General features: G+C 40.0%; 1 protein-coding gene across 8 annotated transcripts in view; it reads right to left on the bottom strand.

Annotated features, from left to right (window-relative positions):
- Positions 1–25823, bottom strand: part of ANO1 (anoctamin 1) — an 82617-nt gene that overhangs the window by 3621 nt on the left and 53173 nt on the right. For 2 of the 8 annotated variants that reach the window (XM_069804115.1, XM_069804118.1), the window contains 17 exons: positions 23652–23716; positions 22997–23131; positions 21469–21629; positions 17584–17666; positions 15732–15743; positions 14800–14871; positions 12788–12835; positions 11601–11675; positions 10070–10271; positions 9216–9327; positions 8520–8577; positions 8310–8410; positions 7712–7857; positions 6137–6289; positions 3850–3902; positions 1994–2178; positions 77–182 (listed from right to left, as the gene is read on the bottom strand). In XM_069804115.1, the coding sequence (XP_069660216.1) occupies positions 77–182; positions 1994–2178; positions 3850–3902; positions 6137–6289; positions 7712–7857; positions 8310–8410; positions 8520–8577; positions 9216–9327; positions 10070–10271; positions 11601–11675; positions 12788–12835; positions 14800–14871; positions 15732–15743; positions 17584–17666; positions 21469–21629; positions 22997–23131; positions 23652–23716 (1767 nt within the window). The remainder of the gene's footprint in view (positions 1–76; positions 183–1993; positions 2179–3849; positions 3903–6136; positions 6290–7711; positions 7858–8309; positions 8411–8519; positions 8578–9215; positions 9328–10069; positions 10272–11600; positions 11676–12787; positions 12836–14799; positions 14872–15731; positions 15744–17583; positions 17667–21468; positions 21630–22996; positions 23132–23651; positions 23717–25823) is intronic. The other 6 variants (XM_069804117.1, XM_069804120.1, XM_069804113.1 and 3 more) reach the window with 3 other exon arrangements.

The raw sequence follows: 25823 nt of genomic DNA, 5'->3' as shown, positions 1-25823 counted from the left end.
GCTTGCCTTATGTAGCTGAAGAAATATGATAACTCTTTTTCTTTCTCATATAAAAAGTGCCTGCAGTAGAACCTACCTGGAAAACTATCACAAATGCTAATCTTGCTGCTAGGACAGCCCAGAAATCCTTTGAAATGTCATACTTGTTTTCAGACCAGGGGGGTTCTCGATAATCTTTGTATCTGCAAAACAAGACTCAGTAAATCAGTGATGTCATTCACAAATTTTAGCACCAGGAGGAATTAATACCAAAAAGCCAAACAGTAAATCGAACCATTTAAAAGCAAGTTCACTATTACAGCATTATGCTGTATTAACCTCTCAGAAACAAGACACAAGACAAGATGCCCACAGCCTTCAAGTTTTACTCAAAATTAAAGGTCTTCAGTCTTAATACCCTCTGATTAGTACAAATAATATAAATTCTGCATAAAGACAGAGTAAACTACACAGCTCAAATAATTTATTTTAGGATTGGTAAAAAAACCCCAAACAACAAACCTATATATTTTTCAGACTAATTTTAAAGACAAAAATCTTGATCTCAGATCCAGAGTGTGTTATGCTATGTGGTGTTCTCCTTGTTCATGATTAGCAAAAGATCACAGCTAAATTTTGCCATATAGAGAGAAGGTGAGAATTTTGCCTTAGCTATGGCTTACAGAAAAATCTATGACCTAATCAACAATAACTTGTTAGAAATAGGACCAAGAAAAATATATTAAATTTAAAACCACAGCTTCCTTCAATATTTTGAAAGAATTAGGGCTCCATATTTTCAAATGATTTAAAAGTCCCTGGGTTATGGAACAAATGATGGGATGGGAAGAAGAAAGAGGCTGTGACTTGAAAGCAAATAAACCTGGCATTTTTGTACTGGGCCATGACACTAACACTTCCGTTCTGTAAGTTCTGTGCTAAAAACCTGTTTGCCAACCTTGTTTGTCCTGAGCCCAAAGATCACCAGAAGGAAACCAGGAGAAAGCAAAAGCAAGCAAAGCTAATACATATGCAATTTTGGTTGTTTTTTTCTTTCATCTCAGGGTGAATTTTTTTTTAGCAGCCATTTCAGCAGATTAACGTGCACTATTCAAATTTATAAAGAATATAAATTAAAAAATAATGCAATTATAAAGGTGGGGTTTTTTCCTGGCCAATTTGTGTAATTTTTTAGTATATGTATACCAAAGTCATCTTTCTTTCTTTTTCTCCCCCGGTATGCCTCTTCCCTCCTTGTTCTCCTCTTCCTTTTCTTACCCCCATTGTCCCCCTTTCAGTTTTGCTGATCTAAGTGCTTTCACTGTTGTATTTGGCTTTGGTCTCCAATCCTAAGCATTAAAACATTTGTTTTGAAGATGATGCATATCTAAGGAAGCCTAGGCAAAGCATGCATTTCACCACTGACCTAGATTGCTTCATAAGCTGAAATATGCAACAATAATTTTGCTATAAAAATTAAAAGAATATGTAGAAATGGTTACAGGCGTGCAGATTTCCTGTACGATGACAATTTAAGTAGGTCTTAAGTTCCAGTGCAGATAAGGATGCTATAACTCTCATCAGGAATCGGTATAGAAACCAGACAAAAGAGAAAGGTGTACTGTGAAGTCATGGTCATTATATCAATAGCATGTGATAGAACAACATGACATCAGAGTAACATCACTTTGTTCCCTTAAAGCATCATTGTGCTGTCTATCATTATTTATCTCCTTTCCTGAGAAAGGGAATACATAATAATAAAAATCTTTGCACGGACAAACACTGAATTTAACAACGCTAATCTCTATTTCCCAAAATAAGCAATACTACATATTCAGGTTTTGCGGTTGCTTAATAGGTAAGCCAAGACGTTCAAGGCAATGGATCCATCTGATAGAAAAGGCTACCAAGGTGCTAAAAAAGTACTGAAAATACAAGGGCATGTAAAACTTTGTCCCATTCTTAGTCAGCTGTGAAAATACTTAAAGGTGGTTATCACTCAAGAGAGTACCTGCATATCTGAACCTCGTAGCCAAGATCCATGGGGTCGTTTGGAGCTGTTCCTGCTTGAAAATCGCTGACATTAAAAGAAGATAGTGTATGGTTCACGAAGCCATGCATGGTGCCATTCTCACTGTACATATACAGGTACACGAGGCGTGGAATGAAGTCGGATGTGAATGAGATCACAAATGCCTAAGCCATAAGAGTAAAGAGTGAGCGCAATATTCAGGCAGTGGTTAAGTTAATAATATCCTCATGTATGTCTCGCCCAAACAATTCACACAACTCAGGGACGGCTTCAGAAAACAAGGGGGGATGCTGCAGCCCACAGGGCCCTAAAAATGGAGTATTCACTGCTGCAACAAGGTAGTATTTACTGCTTACTCTTCCGAGTTGCAGAATATTAGATGGAGCTCCACGCCGACTGAGATTTCTACGTGGATAACAACTTGAACTCCCCAGAGAATGAAGCGGCCGTACCCCCCAGCACCAGCGGAAAGCAAAACATGGCGCTGCTTCCCTGTGCCCCAGTCACAACTTGTCCCTGATGCATTGTATAAGGTCGAGTTGATGGATTTCCAAGTATTTTTGTGTTCTGCAAACAACTGACAGTGAATTGACTCTTTAAATTCTCATTGCATTGCAAAAGGCCATTAATTGTATGGTTTTTTTAACGCCATCAAGATAAAAGGATGAGCAGACCAAGCCAAGTTTTATTTTTATGGTCACAAAAATTGCTTTTTATTTGGTTATTTAAAAAGGTTTTCTAAGAACGTCATACACAAAATGCAAGACAGCCAATTCGGCTGAGTTCTTTATAACTTTATCCTTTCTCATTTATCATTATTATGAAACATTCTCACTGGCATAAATCTCATGTACATGTGGAACAAACACAGTACAAAATGTTTTACTTATTTTATGATAAAGGGGGTAGCACACAGATCAAAGAGGGAAAAATAACACTGGATAATGATGAAGAGAGACTACATGGAAGAAAAGAGAAAAAAATAGAGAAATTATTTCCAAAGGAAAAGAGGAGAAATGCTAAAGACAAATTAAGGCAGCATACCAAATAACCAAAAGAATGGTTTGACCATAGCACAACAGACACCTGTGGGCAAAGTGAAGGGATTTCCAGTCTGGATAACGGCAAAAAACCCGAGAGGGCCCGTGGACAAGTAAGCCCTACGCAGCCCCTGCTTTGCTGCATTGCAAACACGTTTTCAGCTTGTTACTCAGGGTTTTTTTTCTTCTTTCCCCATGTGGGGTGCGATGAAGATCATCATTGTGGATGTCTATTCATATAGAATATTAGATAAGTACATAAATGAACCTATTAAGGGGTGCTAAAATTTTCTAAGGGCTGGGATGTTCACTGTTGAAGTAAACAAAAATATTTTCATGGATTTTCAGAGCTATCTGAGTGAGAGCAATGCAGTTCGAGGCCAGATTTTCAATGGAGGGACACTGCGCTCTGATGAGCTGAGCTAATTCACACCTAGTTGACTGCTGGACCCTAAACAGATTTTAGCATTGAAATTAAAAAGTACATCATGTTAGTGATAGTATTTCAAAAGAGCAAAAGTAAGCAGCTGTGGTCTTATTTGTTTAAAGGACAAAACTGGTTTATGAAAACATTCTGGAAAAAAGCTGCAATGATTACTTTCTATTTTATATTATTGCTTCTACTATCACAACTTTAAAATAAACACTGCATCTGATTATCTTAATATTTCAGAAAATTTCTAAATCATGTACTTTCACTTGATTTTAAGGGATTTATGCTGAAATAAAACTAATGGAGCAGAATGGAAAAGCCAGCCTATTGAATTCAAATTTTATTCATGCCGAATTACTTACATTTATTATGACAGCAAGCTTTCCAATACCTCTGAGGATATTATACCAGATTCCTAAGGAAGAAGACCAACATGTAAATTGAGGTGGAATTAGATCAATTACATATTTAGTTAACAGTGTTAGGAGTACTTAAGACTCTGCCGAACTAGTTATATTTTAAATAAAAAATGAACAAATTATAAGAGATTAATTTAATGACCTGTAAGCAAAGGGAGCCCAACTCTGTCTTCCAAAGCTATGTTTAGGCACCTATTTTTTTGAGGTTTTAAGCTAAAAGCTTCTTTGAGGAAGAAGAGGAAGGCAAGTGTGAGATAGAGGAATACTGGCATAGGTAGAAAAGAAAATAATGAAATTTCATTCAAACTTCTCAAATGCTTGAGGAGAATAAGAAAGCTACAGATAGGGAGTGGGAACCTCCACACACATGGTGCAGAACATACTGGTCTACCAGCTTTAAGGATCTACTGGAATCTGTTTCTACACCTTCTCATCACTGTTGATCCTACCTCAGTTTCAAGAAAGCAAAGCTCCGGTGGAGCCACTCGATGGGATTTTTCCATTGCATTTGGAAACCGCATAGACACAGGTTTCCTCAGCGTGGGCTCTGTGCATTCAAAATATAATACCAGCTGACCCCAGACGGACTCAGGTTCAACCCCTCTGGATTTAGGCTGAGGATGATGCATGAAGTCCCACAGCTCTGCCCCTTCCCCATCTCCAGATTCCATTCCTCATGGAAGGGCTTCTCGGAAGCCTAGATAAAGTGCTGGTTTCGTGTATGTGGCCGTGCACCCTTGTGCCTGGCCTCTCTGACCGTCTCCTGCTCATTAGTGACAGCTTGGAAATTTTTCCTTAGTTGAAGTACTCAAACTGCAAGATTCAGTCTTGACGGAAAAATCCAGGGCCGCTACCAGATCCGTGTGGTTACGGCCCCGATGAGCCACTCTCCTATTCTGGGTCTGAAGAGGAACAAGATGTAGGAGGCTTTACACAGGGTGACAGCCCTGGAAGACTCCTCCAACCTGGCCAAATCCCTTGCTTGGTAACTAATTCATACTTCATATAGCTTTGGTCTTCTGGCACAGCATACACAAGGCAGCCTGGACAGAGTACGGAACTGAACTTTAGGAGGAGATATTCTAGTATGAGTGGAAGCAGAGATAGACCTCTGTTTGCTGCCAGTGGTTACCCACTGCCTTTAGCAGGTGGGACCTTCTCCCCTTCCCGATTCTGCTGATGCTGCCCCTAAAAACTTGTCTGGTTTGTCTGTGGCCATTTCGTGGTCTCTGACTTTGGGATGTCTCTGAAAGAAGTGGGGTTCTTTCACCCACAAGAGTGGGACTGAATTGCAATTAACACCCTCTCAAAAACAGAACCAAAAAAAACCCCCAAAACAAAACCACAAACCCCAAGAACAACCCCCCAGTATCTCCACCAGCAACCTTAGCCTGCAGCATCAAATGAGCCAGCCACAAAACACCCCAAAAGCAGTGTCATGGTAAAGGCAATAGCATGACAAAATATGATGTGTTCTTCAACTCTAGGATGATCCTAGGGCACAAGGAAGAGCCCGAGGAAAAACTCTGCCTGTTCATTCAATACCAGAATGAACACCGAGTTTGGTAACATAAACTTCTCTGCTCTTGCTGACTTGCTCTGTAATATGAACAATTATTTTAATGACCTTTTTACTTGTAAGTAACCAACATTTGGGGGAAATAGCTTCCTCATTACATATATCCATAGCTGTTAGCCCCCCGCAGTAAGGGGAGGACTGGTCTGTTGTTACCATACAACCGCAGAGCCCAGTTCCAGCTAGATTCACTGCAGCTTTCAAGCTTCACCCTTCCTGCATTCATGCTGAGTAGGGACGAAGGGATACATTTACCCACAGACTTTTGAGTCTCCTCTCATTCCCAAGTGTATTTCTCCAGCCCATTCCAGAGTTATTAAATGCAGAAATTTTTGCTTCTGCAAGAAAACCGTTGCCAGGAAAAACTGTTGATGTGCACAACCATGTAAGATATTTTGCTATTGTACTGATCATTTTGATTTGAAAAGTGATATTGTTTACTTAATAAAATATTCACCTGAATTTCAAGCTCTGGTCTTTCTATTTTAAAAGTAAAGCCTCGATAAGGTATGACAGTTCACAGTTAAGCCACAGTCTAATGTTTGAATTTTTCTATAAATATCTTCCTGTTAATGAAACTAACTCAGCATAATAATATCCTGCCATCAATCTGGGAATAAACAAAAAGGGATAACAATAGCAACATGCACTTACCTATATCCTTTGCTCTGACTGCTACCGGTCTCCTCAGCTCAGTAACAAATTTTTTTGCATCTAGACGGATTTCAATGATGTTGTTCAACAAAGCAAACAAAGGTGCCAGCGGGAAGGATGCAACGAACAAAGTTACAAATCCAAACTGAATAACTGAAAAGAAAAAGCAACCATTTCAATGGCTGTGGTCAGTATTTATTGAATGCATGCATCCTCATGTCAGTGCCATCCCCCCAAATTCTAACAACACGTGTTGGGAGACTAAATCCCATTTTCTGCATCAGGCACAGCGCCTGACCGCTGCTCCATTTCGGCACTGAAGGACCAGTTGCTCCACTTGCAAAAGGCAAGGCAAAGTAACCAGAAGGATGGGGAAGCTCCTAAAACAATTTTGCCATGGCGAGGCTGGCACAGGAGTGATCTGAAGGAGTGGGATTACAGCAGCGACCGTGTTAGCTCCACGTAAACTTGCCATGCTCCACCCAGCAGGTTTTTAGCCCTCACTAATCCCACTGGAAGCTTTCTCTTCTGAAGTGTAGAAACTTAAGGGCTTTGAAAAGCACATGTCTGATTCTCTGCCTTTACTGGGAATAACTTGCTTTCCTACAGTCTGGGATCATATTTGCTTTTGTACCCATCCCGGTACCGTCAGAGCCCCATCTTTCTCTTCCTCTGTTACTTCCAAATGCTGATCTCACTAACTGCATCTTTTCTTATTTTTAGGAACTGACAGCATGACCTCATAGTTTGTACCATTAAATTTCAATCTGTTTCAACTACTCCGAACATCAAGGTCATCAGATATTCTAATTCACCTCTGCATTTACTGGGCATGCCAGTTTTTGGTATTAGTATACTTCATTATCCTTTACCACTATTTTTGCCTAATCATTCATTAAAATGCTAAATAAAGTTGCTCTTTTAAGACAGATCCTTCAGGAATGTCTGACACTGTAGCAAACAGCATTATGTCAAACAGTTCTCAGCCTCTCCAAGACTGAAAGTAGGAAAAGAAATGTGGTTGTACAGCTGCAGCAATGTAGAGCTGACATCCAGTGCTTAATTTCCATATCACTCACTCAACATAATACATTACTTGGGGAAAAAAAAAGTATGTGATCTGTCTGGTACAACCTGGTCTACAGGCACGCATGCCTCTCAGAAGATTTAGTCCGGATTTCAGAAAACAGAAAAAATTTGGTGTGAGAATATGCAGTGGAAATTGTCAAATCTGAATTAAGTAACTTATTTCCAATGTAGGGTGCAACTGATGATAAAATATGCCTCACAATCTCAAGTTTATGCCATTTAATCATTTGCATTTGAAACCTGACACTGACATGTCACACGGCTTGAAAGAAAATATCTACAAATACAGTGCTAAAGGGCTCATGAACAGCAGAGAGCACAATCCATCCCTGTGGCTGAAACATGCTTCAGTCCGAGACTATACACTTTAATAATTAAGTTATGCCTCATATCCACTGTCCACCAAATCTACAGTTGAAAAACCTCAGCTCTCCATCCCAATTAGAATAATTATGGTTTCAAATGCCTTCTTTCCACCTCACTCACTCATTTCCATATATTCAGGGGTAAGTCCAGCGAAAGGCTCCAGGTTATAGTCCACTTCATAACGTTGCTTTTTTTTCATGTGCTCTTCATGGTCTAAAGAACGCCGACGCTTTAATTTCATGTATCGTATAAATTTCTTCATTTTTCTGGGGGAAATGGAAATGATTCAGTTAGCATGCCATTCTGGTCACAGTGCCCGTTTTTCAGTTATTTTACATTAACAGACACCATAAGGTCCATACGCATTTTCATCAAAACTGCACAAGAGCCACAATACCCTAAAAGTATCGGGGATCAGGACATACAGGTACTGAAACACGGTTATAATCGAATCACATGTTCAGTATTACACCTCTTGCTAACCAGTAGGAAAGCAATAGATTGCCTAACACTTTTCAAAGACATCCGCATTGCTGGATGCAGTTGCGGTGAGGCTGCAGGTATTTGCAATACAGCAGACCCAGGCTTACTGCAAAAATCTTGCAGGTAGCCTATGAACCACGTTCACGTCAAGGGGCAGCAGATACACAGTGTATTCCATGCATCATAAAAACCACGTGTTTAAAAAAAAAACCCAACCCCAAAAGTCGCTACTTACGGGATGCCAATCTCAAATAAATTGTTCTGAATCAGCTGCTTGCCCAACATGATAATACTGAGCTGGATACACAACTCCATTAGGCAACCGCCTGGAGCACACTAGGGTGGACAGAGGAAACATCAGTCAGAACATCTGCTGCATCCCTGTGGTAGGGGCACACAGTGCTCCCAACCCAACGTGATCACAGACAGGTAAAAATGCAATTACCTCTTCCATTCGGAAAGAATGGAAAATATAGACGTAGTCTCCTGGACGTCCAACAAATCTAGGGCACAATGGTTAGAATTATAAACTTCGTATGTATTTTATCCTTTTTATATTTGAACCCTAAAGTAATTTATGTCAACCTCTATGCCTTTGAGTGGGACCACCTAATGTTTGGTCCTGAAAAAGTGAATGAGAATAATTATCTTTGGTTTTGTTTTGAAGAGTAAGTCCTGTTTACTGAGTAAACAACTCAATAAAACTGCAAGTCTTGTGTCCTACAATATTGTAGGCGCATCTTGGCAGAAATCCTCTAAGGTAATCCTCATTTCTGTTGCATTAGCTGGAACATGCCACACAGAGTATTTATTTTAGCCTTGTGCTTTCATGCTGGTTGCAAGAAAAGGGATGATACTTGCTATGATCTGAAGTTAAGAGTGGTAAATAGACAATGGTAAATAGCCTGGCGGGGGATTGTATCTGAACATACAAAGTTATCTTAACAAAACGGCTTTAACAAATTTGAAACGGTAGAGTACCAGGCTTCTGCTTTATTCCATGAGGCTGCAAAGTTTTTGGGTCAATACTGAGGAGCTTTTAATCCAGATTTACTTTATTGTCCAACTATGGTCTTAGCTCAGCTACAGCTGTCTCATAAGCAACAAGTCAAAACCTTGAAGAGCCTTTTGCATTACTCACCGGCCTTTGAAGAAAGCAACGTAGAAAATGGGTGTGTAGGCATTGACAAATTTCAGCAGGAAAGCCTTGAAAATCAGCCGCTCTTCAAAATTCTTGTCAGTTTTTGGCACCTCTGGAACCAATGTGACATGGATAAGAAACATTAAGGAATTATCCTACCTGGAACATTTCAAGATATTATACATGTGGACTTTGGAAAACATCAGCCCTCTTTTAAACAAAGAGGTATATATTTATAGATATATATATATATATATATATATACACATAAAAAAGCAATATGGCCTCACTGAGGTCAGCGGTCAACCTGCTGAGGATCCCACCATTCAGATGTGTTACAACAGTAATTCTAATTTCATTCCACATCTGGCTGACCTCCATGACAATCACTTGCAGATGGACAAGAACTTATCTGAAAAAGATTTCTGGACCTTTTGTCACTGAAGATTTTTGGAAATTATTCAAAAAATTTTTTTCTACAGTGTTTTTTTGCACTCAACAATTTTGCATTTCTCGACATGTCTTATGCCAATTAAAAAATGGCAGAAAAAGAAAATAGTAATTGTGTGATACAGAAGAACGAAGCTCAAGATTAGGTATAGGAATTTCTGCTGTATCCTCGTCACCCATAACCGGATTAGTGATTAGCACTACCACTGCTGAAAGAAAAACTTTAAAAATAAAGCCAAATCCATGTGCGTTTTGATATTTGTAAGTAGCTGGTTGGAATTTTAGCTGCACATTTGAATTTCCTGGGTTTGCTCACCACTTTGAAGTTAATCATGAAAGCCAGTCATCTGGGTCTTCTCATTTAAAATCGCTCTAGCAAATATCAGTTGAGGATTTAAACCTACCGATCTGAGTTAGCCACCTTGCGATGCAGCCGTACACTTCGTCCAGGATGATGATGACAACCAAATTGATAATGACTGCGGTGGCAGTGACAGTGACCCTGACGCTTGACCGGCCCGAGGGAGTTGAACTGATTGCTAGTGCCGCTGCAGTTGAGATCCTGTATATGATGACTCCAAACACTATAGCGAACGTCAGCCCAACCTGCAAGTAAGAACAGCACAGCCTCTTATGAAAGATATAACTATAAATACTTTGCCTGGGACTTAGCAATGACCTTAAAAATGGGCCACATCCCAAGTCCACCCAATTCTGCATCAAGGCTCCCAATCGCTTTGATGAACTGTGGAAAAAGATCCTCTTTTGCTAGTAATTTGATCATCACATGAAAAAATTGATACAATGATGCCACAATCACATGCAAAAGGCTTTTTTTTAAAGGCACCTAAATGTAAACTACTTGCTTATATTAAAAGTATTAGCAGGCTTCCTTTCAGCCCTAACAGCAACAGCATATATGCGTGGGTTTGCTTTATTATAAAAGAAAGCCAGGGCTGAAGCAGAGAGGAGTATTTCAGCTTAAGTCTGCACACAAGCCTTTAAACACCCTACACAGGTTCACTATGCTGTCATAATCCCAAACTGAAATGAAATCTGAATAAATCAATGTACTTCCTGGCAATGTAAAGGTGCACAAAATCTTTCTCAATTTTTCATTGCTTAAATAGAGGAATAATTTTAAAATGTGATTCTTATAAGGTATTGATTCTTCAGCTGAGAAGATCAGATTTACTGCATTCCCATTCTCTGAAAACACAAATATTAAAAAAAACCCAAACACCAAACCATAATCCCTATCCCCTGCTAAAAAAAATGCTGAGTTAGTCCAGTATATTCTACCTTTGGAAAGGGCTTAAGCTTTTTTATTCATCTCCCAATCTGTTCCATGTCTTGAATCATAATTATTTCCTTCAAAATTTGTTTTAAATGCTGATGCTTTATCAGTAAATGGAAAAAGGCTGTTCTTGTCATTATTTTACCTTTTTCCTGAAATAAGTGCTCTGTTTGCAATTCTCCTGTTAGAGGGTATAACCCCAAATTTGACTGATGCATTAAAAATCCTTGCCATCAGGATTGCAATTGGCCACCTCATTTCTTTCAAAGAAGTTTGGTATAAAAATGAGGCCATTCTCTATTTCCTGACTATTTTCCAAGAGGACTCTCTGTACTTTTTAAGTTTTGTCCCATCAATGGTGCTGGTAATTTCCGTGTCCGTGCCCTCATTTTTCCCCTACCCTATTCAGGTACTCTTATTTCTTTACTGCAGAGAGAGACCAAAGTAGAAATCCAAGCTCTTGAAAAGATTTTAGATTATAAAACAATAAAATGCTTGAATTTTTTCACCGGGGAAAAGCCATTGCAAATCAAATCAATCTGATGAAGTCTGTCACTGTTTCACTAACTTTTCTATCACTTCTGTTCTAGACAATGACTCGGTAACATAAATTTCAGTTTTTTCCAGGTTATGCTTACCATGAAGATAATGCCAACAAAATTGGTTAAATAGGCTGGGAAACGATCCTTCCATGTCAGCTTTTCTTTATCTGTCTAAAATTTGGGGAGAAAAAAGGGTACATTTAATAAAGATGGAGTGTGTGATTTTGCAAAACAGAGGGGGAAGAAAAGGCTAGCAAATACACAACCAGTTAGAAGATGCAAAACCACAGTGTTTACAGTTACAATTCCACACAGGCAAATTGTTTACTCCGTATCTAGGTTCAAATTGGTCAAGCGCCTGCACTGCGAGTATAAATAAACCAGATTTTTCTGTATACTTTTTGAAGGAAACATGCAAATAGGCTGTCATAAACCATGAAGTAAGATCTCTCTTACTGTTAAATATTTTCTTTTGCTTTCCCTAGAAAAATTCTCCTTCTTCCTCTCTCCCTCCCCAGTTAATATTTGCAGCTTTGCATTTGCACAACTGGTTCCACTGATTAAGTACGCGACTGAGCGACTCCAAGATGAATGCACAGTTGACAGGAAAGGTCTTGTTTTGGTGTGTGATAAGACTTGAAATTCCTTCAATATGAGTGATTTTTAACTACCTGACTATCCACGTGGTATTCAATGGACCATGCCAATAGGAGTTAAGATGCACATGTATAATAAATAATTCTTTATAGGATACCCTAAATCCAGTCAACCAGGTATTGCCTGAACTTGGCTATAAAAATTTCATTTAGAACAGTATTGCTCATCTAGAGTCCTTCATAAACTTTGATGCCGGGAATTGTTTCTAAACACCAGAAAATAAACAACAAAAGGAACATTACGTAAGATGATGCACACGTTATAATGAACGTAAAAATATTAATCAAATTCTATTTTTATTACATGCACATTGTCTCAAGGAAGTGCAAGCAACTCTTTCAACACACGGCCCATGCTCCACTGCAAAACGTAACGTCCGTCCAGGATGGTAAATCTAAGATTAGCCATGCAGTGCCATTCCCAATGCATAGAAACAGTGTCCCAAAGAGTGTGGAAGAAACAAGGGGAGGGAGGGGAAGAAACCCAGAACTGAATGTGAATATTAAACAAAGGTTCAACAGCCAAAAACAAATTGATTTGTGTCTTCCATAATTACTCATAATTTGAGTTTCTTCATAAGTTTGAATAAAAAGAACCAATTTCACCCCAGCCATGACTGTCTTAACTCTTTTTCTCCATTTGTTTGCTGTCTCTTCTGGAAAATACCGATGCTTCTGATGGCAGTCAAAGGAAACAAAAAAAGGATCGGGCAATATAGCATTACAAAGCACTGCTAAATTAATCTATATACTCTACTGACTCAGTGTACATAGCAGTTTAGCCACAAGTGAATGCTCTGTTAGTTTGCTTAAGGCTTTGTGTTTCAGCTCTAGGTTAATAAAACAACAACAACAACAAGACAAATTCTTGCCCCAAATCCTGGGGTAGATCAAGCGATCCTGCAAAGGATATTCCCTTTATAGTTTAGGATTGTGCCATTCTTTTTCCATTATGATGTATAAAGAACATCCAAAAAGGTTTTCCTTTAAAAAATATTTTTTTTTTTATTTGGACTTCTCTTGAAAAAAATAAGAGCAATCTCTGGTTTAGCTTTAGGGTTTTTTTCTTTAAGAAGAAACACAACTCTTTCAACAACTGTTGAATTTGAACTTTAACACTCTAGATCCCAATGAAAGATAATTACCAAGTCTTTCAGAAAAAACTCCTTTTCTCACGTTTCCCAAATTAGTAACATCCAAACTGAACACAGCCCAGAAAGTTATAAATAGTCTGGTTTAAAAAAAAAATAAAAATCCTCTCTTAATTGCTAAGCTTTCATACTCTAATATTTGGAGGCCACCATTCATTAATTGTCTGATTCCCCTACAGTCTTCTACATTTAAGATCTGAATTCCTAATATACCCAAAGGTACAGGGAGTCACGTTTTTAACAGAATACAACAAAGTCTGTATTCGAACATTGTTTATCCAGCACATAAGAGGGCAGCAACCCAAATTCCTTCTCTTCTGCAAGGGATTTTAAAGCAGTGCTGCGAGTAAGGTGTTGCTTATGACACTGAACCACTTACTTACACTTGGCATCCTATAGATTAATGGGAACATACCACCGTCAGCTTTGTAGTATCTTTTAAGAGGGGCCCAACAGTACTTGAGTTACTCAAGTATAAGCACGTGACAATATCGGACACATTTAGTTAGACACCAGTCCAATCTATCCAATGTCTCTTAAAGCATATTTCACGTTAATGTGGTTATTGCAGTTGTATTTTCGTAAGGTTTTCATAAAGTCCCAATTTAGGGCACGGTTCCATGCTACTGTGCCACTGGGAACAGATACAAAAGAGGAATTGCTGCCAACAGGTTTTGTTTATGCTGGAGCTTTTACTTCTCTCCTTAAAAACGCGGTCACACAAACAGCTGGATTCTTGCAGTTAAGGGGGAATAACTTCTGGTAGGGTGGAAACCAGGATGGAGGGGAGAAAAGGAGATTTTTCAGATTGGTCTGCCACTGACAGAGAGTAATAGGGAAGGAATTACAGCCTTCAGCAAAAGGGCAGGGAAGCTGCTCATGGGGATCGCACCGTCCATTGGCGAGATGCACGTGCCCCTGGGATGACCGGCAGCACCTTTTTCGTGGCAATGTAAAGAGCAAGATAAAAGCAGAAGTGAGCACTACCTTATTCAGTGGAATAAAATGGAAGTTATGTTTTTAAAAGGCAGAAAGTTATCAAAGCTGGATTTCGGCAAGGAAATTGGTGTTAGTACTCGTCATTAATGCTCTAGTAATATTTTTATTTACAAACAAAGTCTAGCAAGAGAGAACCTCTCCTGAGAGCCTTTAGGTACTTATATTAGCACAGAATAAGATGTTTGTTACAGTTTTCTCAAACTTGATTCGTTAGCCTAACAGGAGTGCCCTTCAATCGGGCTCAATTAGCTTCCCTAAGCCACACTCCTGTATCTAATTATCAAAGACATTTCTGGACATAGTCAGGTCTTGAGCACTGGCGTACACCCAGTATCCCCCATATGCTAGGACCAAGGACATCTGGAATTTAAACACAATGTGGAGTGACTCTATTTTTTACCTATTTCTTAGTCTTGGGTCAGTGCCTGCTCTAACGATCTTCTTTTTCAAGTCTTTTATAAGTAAAACAAATGAATACTTTTACCATACCTCTTTATGTTTGTGTTCTTTTCTCAGTGATTTTTCTAAAACTTTAGCTTCGTATTCTGCTCTTGGATGATCCTGCGAAATAAGTCATATTTAATAAAAAGCAAAATTATTTATTTTCTATATCAGCTACCTATGAACTGTTTGCAGGTCAATTTCTGGATAATTTCTGAGTTTTCTAACTGAATTCTAATTCACTTGGTATGTCATTCATGTCAACTGACAGTTGACCGTAATTTAAAAAAAAAAGTTAAATCCCATATCATTCACAGTTCTACAGCAGCAACTGCAGAATGATCTGGACTCACTATCAGACACTCATGTGCAACATGATGTAGATTAAATTTAATACATGAGAGTATACAGCACAACCTGCAGACAGCATGGTTCATACCAAGTGACATTATGCTTGGATTTTAATTACCTATCTTTTCAATAAAAATTAGATTTTGCACATCATTAACTGTAACTGCAGTGATCCTCAGCTCATGAGGGAAACAGTTATCTGCTGTAAGTATGCAAAATACTTGGCTTTGGGATCTCAGAAAATTGTCAGTTGGGGTCTTCCCCTAATCCTGTCTTGGACAGCATCCACAGATGACCCGTATGCATTGAAGGAGAGGGTGTAGGAAACACTCAGAAGTAAGAGACAGCCAAAAGATTCAGAAAGATTCACGGATTCAGAATTCACGATAATTACGCATTCACAAAAGATTCAGAATTCACAGTTATGCATCGGATGGGAAACAGAACGGAGTTGAAAAAAGTCTGAACAAGTGGAGAGGGGGAGGGTGTAAAGGCAAAGCAATCAGTGGGAGATCTAAAGAAAATCTGATGCTTGAAAAAGAAGAGGTGGAGATCAAAAGATGGCATTCATCAGTAGACATGTAATAAAAAAGGTAGGAGCAATTAAAAAAAAAAAATGTTTTCCAAACCTTGACTGCCTCCTTCAGGAAACCAGAAAAAAACACGAAAAATAAGAAAAAAACAAAAAAACAAAAAAACAAAAATTACTGAACTGTTGCAGATCATATTGGATTTATATTTTTTAAATTACATGAAACAAACATAAGTACAGTGGATGGCTAGACACTACCAGAGAAAATCACTCTACTCATGTTCTACAACATTTATTAACATTACTATAAGTATTGTATGAACTAGGTGTCCCTAAAACACCAGAAGATTAGACACTTTGGGTTTTAGTATTTCACTTGAAACCCTGATTCTTCAACATGATACTAGCTTAAGTTTCACCTCAATCAGAAATAAGAGGGGCTTCAATTCTTTGCTAAACCCATGACTGTATTACCTAACATTGACTACACAAAACAAAGAATAAAATATACTTTATTAACAGCTGCTGTTTTAGCCGTGCAAGAGCTCTGAACTCAGACACGAAGGGGACAGACACTGGAAAGATACAGTTAATCCTTTCTACTTTCATGTATGCTAACAACAAGTTACCAAAAATAAAAGAGCAGTACAGTATCCAGGAAATAAATCCCTATATTCTCTCCCAGTAAAATAGGTATGATCTAGCAAAGCACACAGCATAGGGGCTGCTAGCATAGTGTGCCTAAATATATTATGGAGGAGATAAACATATTAAGAGGAGATAATTCAAGCAGAAAGATTTTGGAGGCGAGGGGAACAGTAACTGTGCCAGGCTCATCAAGCTGCATAGTGTTAAACCCAGGGCTGGTGAGGTTTTTGTTTCACATGAGCAATATTTGTTGTGTATCTATTTAGAACATCTAGAGATATGACAAGGGCGGTCATACTTCTTTTAATAATAACAACAGTAAAAAAAAAAAAAAAAAAAAAGCCAGCCGTCCAGGAAACAAAGCAGTGAACGCCTGTACAACCCGTGGGTCCTAGCTCAGATCCCACAGCGGGGTTTTTGCAGCACAGCTCATCACAAATGATGGGAAAATGGAAGGGACCTGCAAGCCTCCGCTGCCTCGGAACCGCAGTACGGTCCAGGGCAAGGCTGTCGGGGCCGGGACTGCGTTATGGTCTAGGAAGGCGTCTCCTTTTTTTTTGTAAAGCGACAAAATTAAAACCCCCAAAGGTGGGATACAGCTTCTCAGCCGGCTGAGGATGTTCCCTCCTTTCCTTCTGAAACTCCATTGATTTTTAAGACCTTTATTTCATACAGATTCAGCTCTCTTCCCCTTCATGCTATTTAACACATTTAATGTAAACCTGGCTAGGGATATTTTTTTTTTAGCACTGTGTCCACCCCCCCACACACTCCCACACTGTGTCCCTCCCAGTGCCCCAAGCCCACATGTCTGGCAATATTTTCTTAGGTATTTTCCAAGTCATGGCTTGATCCTGCATCGTTAAAGTTCATAGGAATTTTTCAGTGCTTTTTTTACAGTGCTGTAACTTTATCGACTTCAATACATTCATTTCTGATTTACAGCAGCATGAGATGAATGAGGTCCTTAGTTGTTAGCACCCTGACATCAGCCCAGCAGTAAGGTCTGAGCTGTACATTCCATGCCTACGCTGCTAGGTGTGACCCGACTACACACTTCAAAAAAAAAAAAAAAAAAGTTTTTGTGGCTATACAATTACATTTCTATGGCAACAAGACATACTAGTCATACCCTTGCTATAAAAATCTCGAATCGTTCATGTACAGAGATTTTCCTTTCTTCTAAATGACGGAACTGCCCCAAGAGCAGTTCCCTGTGAGGCAACGTCTATGGGTTCGGGGCAAGGAGCTATCGGTAACGCCACGGTGGAAGTCAAAGAGTCAGAACTGAAAGGACAAACCTCCTCCTCTTCAAACCCAGTCAGGTCCCACCTGTAGTTGAGACGCATCTGTTTTCTCTTCCAGTGCTCCATAAAGGTGGCAGCTGAAACAACAGTTCAACAATTATTTCCAACATTTAAAAAAAAAAAAAAAAAAAATCACATCAGTCTCTGGGATTTGTCTTAAGAGGCACGCTGGCCATGCTCCGCATTGCCTGCTGTACGTCTGCAGGCTCTTGCCTCCAAAAGGTCTCAGCGGGTGCGATATCATATATACTGGGCCAGGATAACTTCATTTTTGCTACTCTTATTCAACAGTAATGTCTGTCTGGGAAATACCGATTAACACTGCTAGTGAGCCAAACTTTTTTATCTAGGCAAGCTGAAAGAAAGGGCATTTATTACATCCACAGCTTCATGTAGAGAGATGCCTCCAGTTTTTTAACGGGTGTAAGAAAGTCAGACACCCAAACTTACTTAAGTATTGTATATGTGACTACTGATATTGTTGGTCTTCAACTGCATATAATCCATCCATAAGCCCAAACAAACCTGTGTTTCATCTATACAAAATATGATTGACTTAATTAGCCTTGTACCGATAGGATAGTTATTCCCTCAAAGATATCAAGATAAAGCATTTTTATATTGTTGTAATTACTTCCATCAAGTGGTCATAATAGTATGGTTAGCTCTAATCATCACACCCAAACCCAAACGCTCACGCCAGTGTGAAAGCTGCGGGTGGACAGGCTGTTAAAGAGGAAGCCTTTAAGGGGTTTTAGCACTAGAAACACTGCCATTTTCTTTCTGATGGAGAAGACTTACACAAAAGAAACCTCATTAAAGCAATTCTTGAGTCACAACGAATGATCCCGGTCTATATCAGTCTATCTGCCTGAGACCGAGCAAGTTCTCAGAGGACATATTTAGATGCTGGGAATACACCAGTGCTGTATAATAAATAAGTGATTATGAAAGAGGCAAGTCTACCAAGAAATGGTGTTCCCAAGGGAGTTTCCCGCAGTGAGTATTAACAGATGTGCTCAGAAACATTCATATCCAGAAAAACCAGAGCCAGGGAGAGGGTAAGAAAGTCGAATAGAGAGGAAAGGACATCCCCATTACTGGAACCAGGCTGGAGTCACAACATTCACTGCGAAACCCTCCCATGCAAAATTTACAACTGAGCCCCTAACAAGCCATAGGCTTCCTGTAAATTGGGATGGCCATAGCTGTATCTTAAGAGGGTCTGTGTCATGGTCCTGGAATTGCCTCCCCACTCCCTGCTGCCGGCAGTTCTTGTGCCGGGATCTGCAGCTTCCATGTACAGCAAGAAATACGGAAAATGAACGAGAATTCGTTTGTCAGCGCTACTAGATATCCTTCCGTGGCACTGACTTACAACAATGCAAAATGAAAAGACTTGCATCTGAAACACAGCCAGCTCATTCCAAAAGCCCTCGGTGAACATGCCAGGTAGAGATGCACCACTGCTTTGCCAAGAGTACCCGCATTTTCATTTTTCATCTGGGCCCATAAGCATAAGCGGAGCTTAAAAATTCCAAAAGGTTACTGTCCAGATGATCTTATCTGGATTCTCTGACATTTTTAATGCCATTTAATACCAAACCGCACTGGGCCACAGTCCATGTTTAATGCTGAACTTCTGACCGGGGCTCAGGTTCGGTGCTATAGCTGTTTTAACGCTTGCGTGAGTGGAGTTCTCCAGGGTGTTACAGTACTACCACCATACAGAGAAAGCCCGGCCAAACAGTTGCTCACAATAATACCCCTGAACTTGAGCTAATTTTCTTGCTATGCTAAGGATGCCCTGGGCCACCTGAGCAGGTTACTTGGGTTTGCCTCAACTCTTCAACTGTACGTGAACCTAACAAACCTTCTCACTACATGCAGAGGTGCTCACAAATGGCACTGAGGACTATCTGTGTGCCTACATTTGGAGACAGCCAATTTTTGTTGATACCATTTCCTTAAAAAATAAAGTGCTGCTTTGATTTTTTTTAAAATTGTTTTGAACAATTTCTTTAGAAATGAAATTGTCGATAACGCAAATTCAAAACGATGTGGAAAAATCTCTGATTTTCCCAATTCAAAAAGAACTTTTTGACACAACAGTTATTTTATATGGTATTGTACCACAATAAAATTTCATGTTGACCCCGAAGAACTTGAGGAATTTCACATCCCACTCCAAAACTATCATCTCAGATATTAAGCCTGATTTTGTAGAGAGCACAGAAACTGGCTTCTGCCAATCTGCCTTACTTTGCCCAAGAACATAAAAAATGGATGGAAGGACTCATAGTTTTTTGCTAAGGTAAAGGGAGGCAAACAGAGTTACTTTTTGGACAACAGAGTATTATGTGCCGAGATCCACGTGGGGTTCACAATAATGACAAATAAGGGAGACCGAAACCGATACTTGACTCTCCACGTGAGAGAATCACACTATTTAAAGTCTCTGACACGGCACCCTGCTCTGGGGTTATCACATTTCTCCCTATATGCTACACGGCAAGTGATCTGTAAGACAGTGATCTCTCCTCTCTGCTGCGAAGCTGGTTGCGTTCAACCTCCCCACATTTCCTAGCTTTCCCTCCGAACATGCAGCGCTCCCGACTCCCCACCGTTCCCAAAATCCCTCTGCGGGACTGCCCTTGTCCTTTTCCTTACAATACTTGATCATGAGCTCTTAGCATTGCACCTAAAACATAGTCATCTCAAACGGAGACCCTGGCCAAAAAGGCACTGCTCTAAATTGATTTACGTTGAATTGTACTCAGATCAGTTCAGATGAACGTTAATGTATGAATGGTTCCCTACATACTAGAACAAATAAAAACTCGGGCTACGCTTTTAGGATTAAATATAATCCAAAACAAGTTATTTGCTAACTCGCAACAAGGCGTACAGGAGGGGCAAACATCATCTTGTGCTGCTCTCACTGATGCTGGGAGTATGTGGCTATCAAACTTCAAAGCCGGGGGGAATAATGCACATTTCCTTATTCTCTGTAGCCTCTCTGTACAGAGCTCCCAGTTACAAACATGGGTTTTGGAGCCCCTGGGTTCCCTTTTACCTTAAGAGGCTCTCTTGGCCGCAGCGAGGATGACGGGAGGCTCCCCTCCTCCAGCACCCACGCCTGGTGCTGGGGTGCCCGAGCAAGGAGGTCTCCATCCCTCCTCCAGCAGGGAGGAGAAAAGCCCTTGATAACCATTCCTGAAGACACTCACACAAAGGTTTCATGAGAGGGTTAATTTTTTTAACCACGTTCTACAGACGTGCCAAGAAAGGTTAAGTGACATGCTCAAACTACAGGAGCGGTCGGCCTCAGAAAAAATACCTATAACATCACTGCTCCCGCTTCACGGTCCGCATGCATGATGTCTGCCTGCTGATAAACTTAATTGCATCTCGGAGCACACTCAAGAATCAATCTTGGTTTGTCCTGAGACGCTAAAGGCCATTACACTTCCCTGTGGAGCCCTCCCCGCAACCCCAGAGTACATTAATACATTTCTTCTGTAATGTTCTAAAGTGGAAGCTGGCTCTGCAAACAGATATTTTTTTTTTTTTTGGCAAGCTGTGCAATCCTGTTAATGAAATTTTGACATACCACGCAGCAGTTTTATGACAGATGCTTAACAATTTCATTTGATATTCATCTTGAGCAACTTTTTGTATTTTAGCCTTCAGTCCAGAATATAAATTTGGGGGTAACAGTTTCATGGGGAAAAAAAAAAAAGAAAAAAAAAAAAAAAAAAAAAGAGTTCTTTATATAATTAACTGCCTGAGTATAAATACACTGCTTTATCTCTTCTGTTTCTTCCTGTTGTATTTTAAATAATTAAAAACTTAACATGAAGGCATATATCTTCTTACCCCAGAGAGCCATGAAGACAGAGAAGAAGACAGTTGCGGGGTTATCAAACAGATGACTTGCACGAGCAGTCGCACAAGCGGAGCTCATCTTCCAGTAGCTGCATGTTCTGTCACATAAGGGACACATGGTGATATTGTTTCTCTGGTCACACATTTCCATACTGCAACGAAGCAACAAGATATGGACAAAGCACTGTCAGTACGGCTCCATCTTCCATGCTCCGATGATCTTTTTCCCTCTGCACAGCATCTGTTTCTGGTCTGTGGGACCACCAGACACTACCCTCACAGCGCTTCCCAGCTCGCACCCCAGCTCACAGCTCTGTTCGGAACCTGCACCATTGGAGGGGCCGAAATCCTCGCGCGAGGCTGCTCTCTCCCTCCATCCCCAGCCCTACGTCTATTCCAGGGAATAAAAGAGAGCATTATGAGAGGCATAAGGCTCTATGCTTTCTACTATAGGATCTTACGGTAAAAAAAAAAAAAAAAAAAAAAAAAAATTATTGTTTTGAAATACTAACTACAGCAATAGATAAGGTACAAGGGAAGTGCTGAGTATCAAGAGACTGGAGTTCAACCAATTTCTCTTCTATGCACTCCATCTGTGAAATAGCAACAGTGACCCTCCCTTTGACTTTCTTCAACTGTTGGAAGCAGTACAAAGCAATCTTCATGAACAGAAAAAATATCTATTTTTTCGATATCCATTATCTGCTCTGTTACTCAGGGCTCATGGTTGTTGTACAAACTATGTAATTTTCATCTGCAGCTGATGATGAAAAAATAATGCAAAATCATAGGGCTTCAAAAATATTACAATACAAAACCGACTAAAAAATTAAAAATAGGAGGACATCAAGATTTTGTTAATGTGACCAAATTGCTTATTTTAGGCATGTATATTCTTGATTCATCTTTATGTCACACAATGCCCTCCTCAGCATTTTATGATGGGAAGCACTAAACCTATCATTAGCAGTATTTTGTTGGTTTGTTTTAACATAATGATCTGAGTTAGGAAAAAAAACCCACACAACTACCTGAGCAACCGGCCAAGAATTATTTTTAGTACATCAATGCAAACTCCACAAGTAATATGAACGAAAAATGCTAACGATTTAAAAATGTGCTGCAGTTCTGCTGCCCACTCTCAGCCCTTGGTAGCACTCCATCGCTTACTGGAAGCAGAAATTGGTGGGACTGCAAACTTCCCCATCCCTGCAGAGGTGGCTTCATTTTAAGCACAGCTTCCAAAAGACAAAGCGTGCAGGGCGAGAGGAGGGAGAGCGGTGGGAGCACACCGTATTCCAGCAAGTGCCAGTTGGCAAACAGAGCCGGGAAACCACAGCCAGCAAAGATGGATCGGGGTGTCGGGCTGTGGGTGGCACAGGGCAAGCCCTAGAAACTGGGAGCCCCAGTTTCAGCTGTGCTCGCCCTAGGTATTAGTGACAAAACATTTCTAGAGAAAGGCAGTGTTTGAGTTTCTAGTTGCCTCAAATAATAGAATCTGTTTATTTATTTATTTTACCTTGGTATATTCTCATCCACAGTTGCACAGCCGTATAGGAAAACGATAATCCCTACAATTGAAGCTGGAATAAGCATTTGTGTATAAACTCCCAGCCAGGCAAAATATAGTCCAATCTTCTCTCCGAAGTATTTTCTGAAATAAAGTTTAAAAAAGAAATGAGAGAGAGACATGTTTCCTATTTCTTAAAATATAACATGGCTAAAATTACGAATCACAGCTGGATTAAGCACAGACAAGTAAGATCTGATGACCTGTGGGAATTTCTTTCTTCTCAGAGGACTCTCTTTCTCATGATGCTTGGAGTTAATCCAGAGATACAGGCACCATGAAAGCAAGTGAGTCCAACTAATCATTTTTTTCCTCCGTGTTTCTGCTGTGTAAATTGTATCTTTGGATCTTCTGTGAGCTAATCCTCTTAAAAAAACACCTCATCTTCTCCAACGAGTCTCAGCTCTCACCACGAGCAAACAAAATTCATTAAAAGTACGTCCCCTGCAAGCTTTCACGCTAGGTGGGATACATCAGCGTGTTTCTAAACCCACAGAAAACTCCTTTTCCCCCAGTGAACTTCCCATGCTCTGGAGTCCCGCATCACTGTGCACAGCTTCAGCGCTGCCCCATGGAAACGCAACACGGAGGGCTGAACTCTCACCTCACCAGGTCAATCGGCTGATATTTATAAAAGACGCCGTAGCTCGCCCACTCCTCGCACAGGAGCTGTAAAACAGAAAGGCGAAAGCTAAAGCACCGCGTACGCGAGGGTTTTCTCCTTTGGTGCCAGCAAACTGCAGAGCTCACGCAGTGGATCCGGTCTCACCGCTTTGTGGTTTCAACCCGTAATCTGCCAATACACGCGGTCTGCATTAAGTATTAAAAACAAATTTGATCATTTGGCATGCTATAATACAGTGATGAATTCCAGTATATTAAAAGGCTCTTCAGCAACTGGACTGATGGATAACTATAGCAGGGATGGGGAGAGGAGTCCCGATTTTATGATCCGTAGAAGGTATCCAGCAGAATGGATATGAAAAAAGAATATGCTTTGAGTTATGAGACAGAAAAAGACTAGAATAAACTGGTTTGTTTTCACTACACAAACTATAATATTCAGCATCCATCAAGAGGTGCTGTGCAGAGATGCCTTAAAGGCTGCATTTAATAGTTTTTCAGCTTTAAACTAAAAGATGACAATGGTTTCCACTCATCCTTTTGGTCAGGATATGGGCCAAGGAAAACAATGATCCCCATTAGTGATTTATAAAATTGAATCCCTCACAAAAATAGGTTCCTCGGAGACCTTCAACTTATCGTTTACTTCATAAAATACATAAATAGCGCTTCTCAGATCTGATTTTTTTCTTAATTCAGTTCAGCTAACAGAGTGACCGAGAACTCAGTGTGTGTACAAAAAATACTGGAGAAGACAAACTGTGCTCGCTGGCCGGCCAGCCATCACCTCCTCTGAGGTGGGACAAGGGGAAGAGAAGGTTTACAGGTTCTGCTTGTGAAGTCAGGTCTCCCTTTTCTGCTTCTCTCCCTGCTTCAACCCAGCGACATGAACTTGCTAGCAGGATATTCCTGGACCAACGACTGATAGTTCAAGGAGATGCTTTGATGGTCACTTCTGTTTTCATTAATTCATCTGGCAACAACATCATCTTTTTCCTCAAATATAAGTGCATGAATTGATTATTGCCGAGGTATTTCTTTTCATCGAACTTTGGGTTAAAAAAAAAAAAAGGGCAGAAAACTTGAGAGCTTGGTTACACAAACCTCCATCGGTGGGCGAGGGCTGCACAACCAGCTCAGCTGTGGAAGAAACTGCAACGGGGAACCAAGACCTAAACCAGTTATCATTACAGGGAGGGCAACATTATTAATCTTGTTCATAGAAGAACAGACCTAACAGGATGTTATTGCTTAAATCCGTAGGCTATTTTATCATGAGAAACTCAACATATGTCAGCCTCCTACATTTCTCCAGTGAAATGCAGCAAAGCAAGAAAGGGCAGACTGGGAGTCCCGCTGCTGCCCGTACCCATTCCTACTTCTCCCATTTTATCACAGAGAAGTCGTACAGCGAACAGCGTTTCTAGAGCAGCTTTGCAATTCTCTTGCCAAATCATTAACACAAACTTTCCAAGCTGAACTGCTGTACTTCTCGTGCAAATGGTTCGAGTCATTCAAAAAATACAGCTTCTTTACTTTTACAGAAATATGACGTCAAAAATATAAGTGGACTGTGGATTTTCCTCTCTGCAACCCAAAATCATTAATCTTTATTGGTTGCCTTACAATAGTAAGAGCAGAAACTGAAATCTCAAGGCAGGCCTTTATTAAACAGCAACATTCTTGCAAATTTTATTTTTATTCTGCTTTAGGTTTCTTTCAACCACGTTTTCCAAACGTTTAAGGCCAGCTGCTGATGTCTGGGAAACAATTAATGGTTTGGGACATCTCAACATCCATGTGCACTAGCTAAGACCCCTCCTTCTATTATTTTTCTACTTAATTTTTACAAGCTAAATTTGTGCTGGAAATTAGATTCCTTTTCTGTGATCTCAGCTGGTCAGACATATCAGGAAAATACTAAGCTAAGGAGATTTTGCATCAGTGCCATGTTTCAATTTTGTACAACACTTCAAACCAAATTTGTGCCTAAAGTACAAACAATTATCTCATTTATCCTGACATTTATCAGCCTGATATTCAAAGCACAGCTTCAAAGACATGATTAGAGGAGATCAGTGCACTAGCCCTAAATATTTACTTCATTTCTATGCCTCAAATCTTTAATTTTGTTGTTAAAAAAGGCACAAGC

This window comes from Haliaeetus albicilla, chromosome 16 (assembly GCF_947461875.1).
Source record: "Haliaeetus albicilla chromosome 16, bHalAlb1.1, whole genome shotgun sequence".
In the NCBI taxonomy this organism is placed as follows: Eukaryota; Metazoa; Chordata; class Aves; order Accipitriformes; family Accipitridae; genus Haliaeetus; species Haliaeetus albicilla.
Note: the sequence above shows the minus strand (reverse complement) of the source record. Positions and strands in the feature narration are given on the sequence as shown.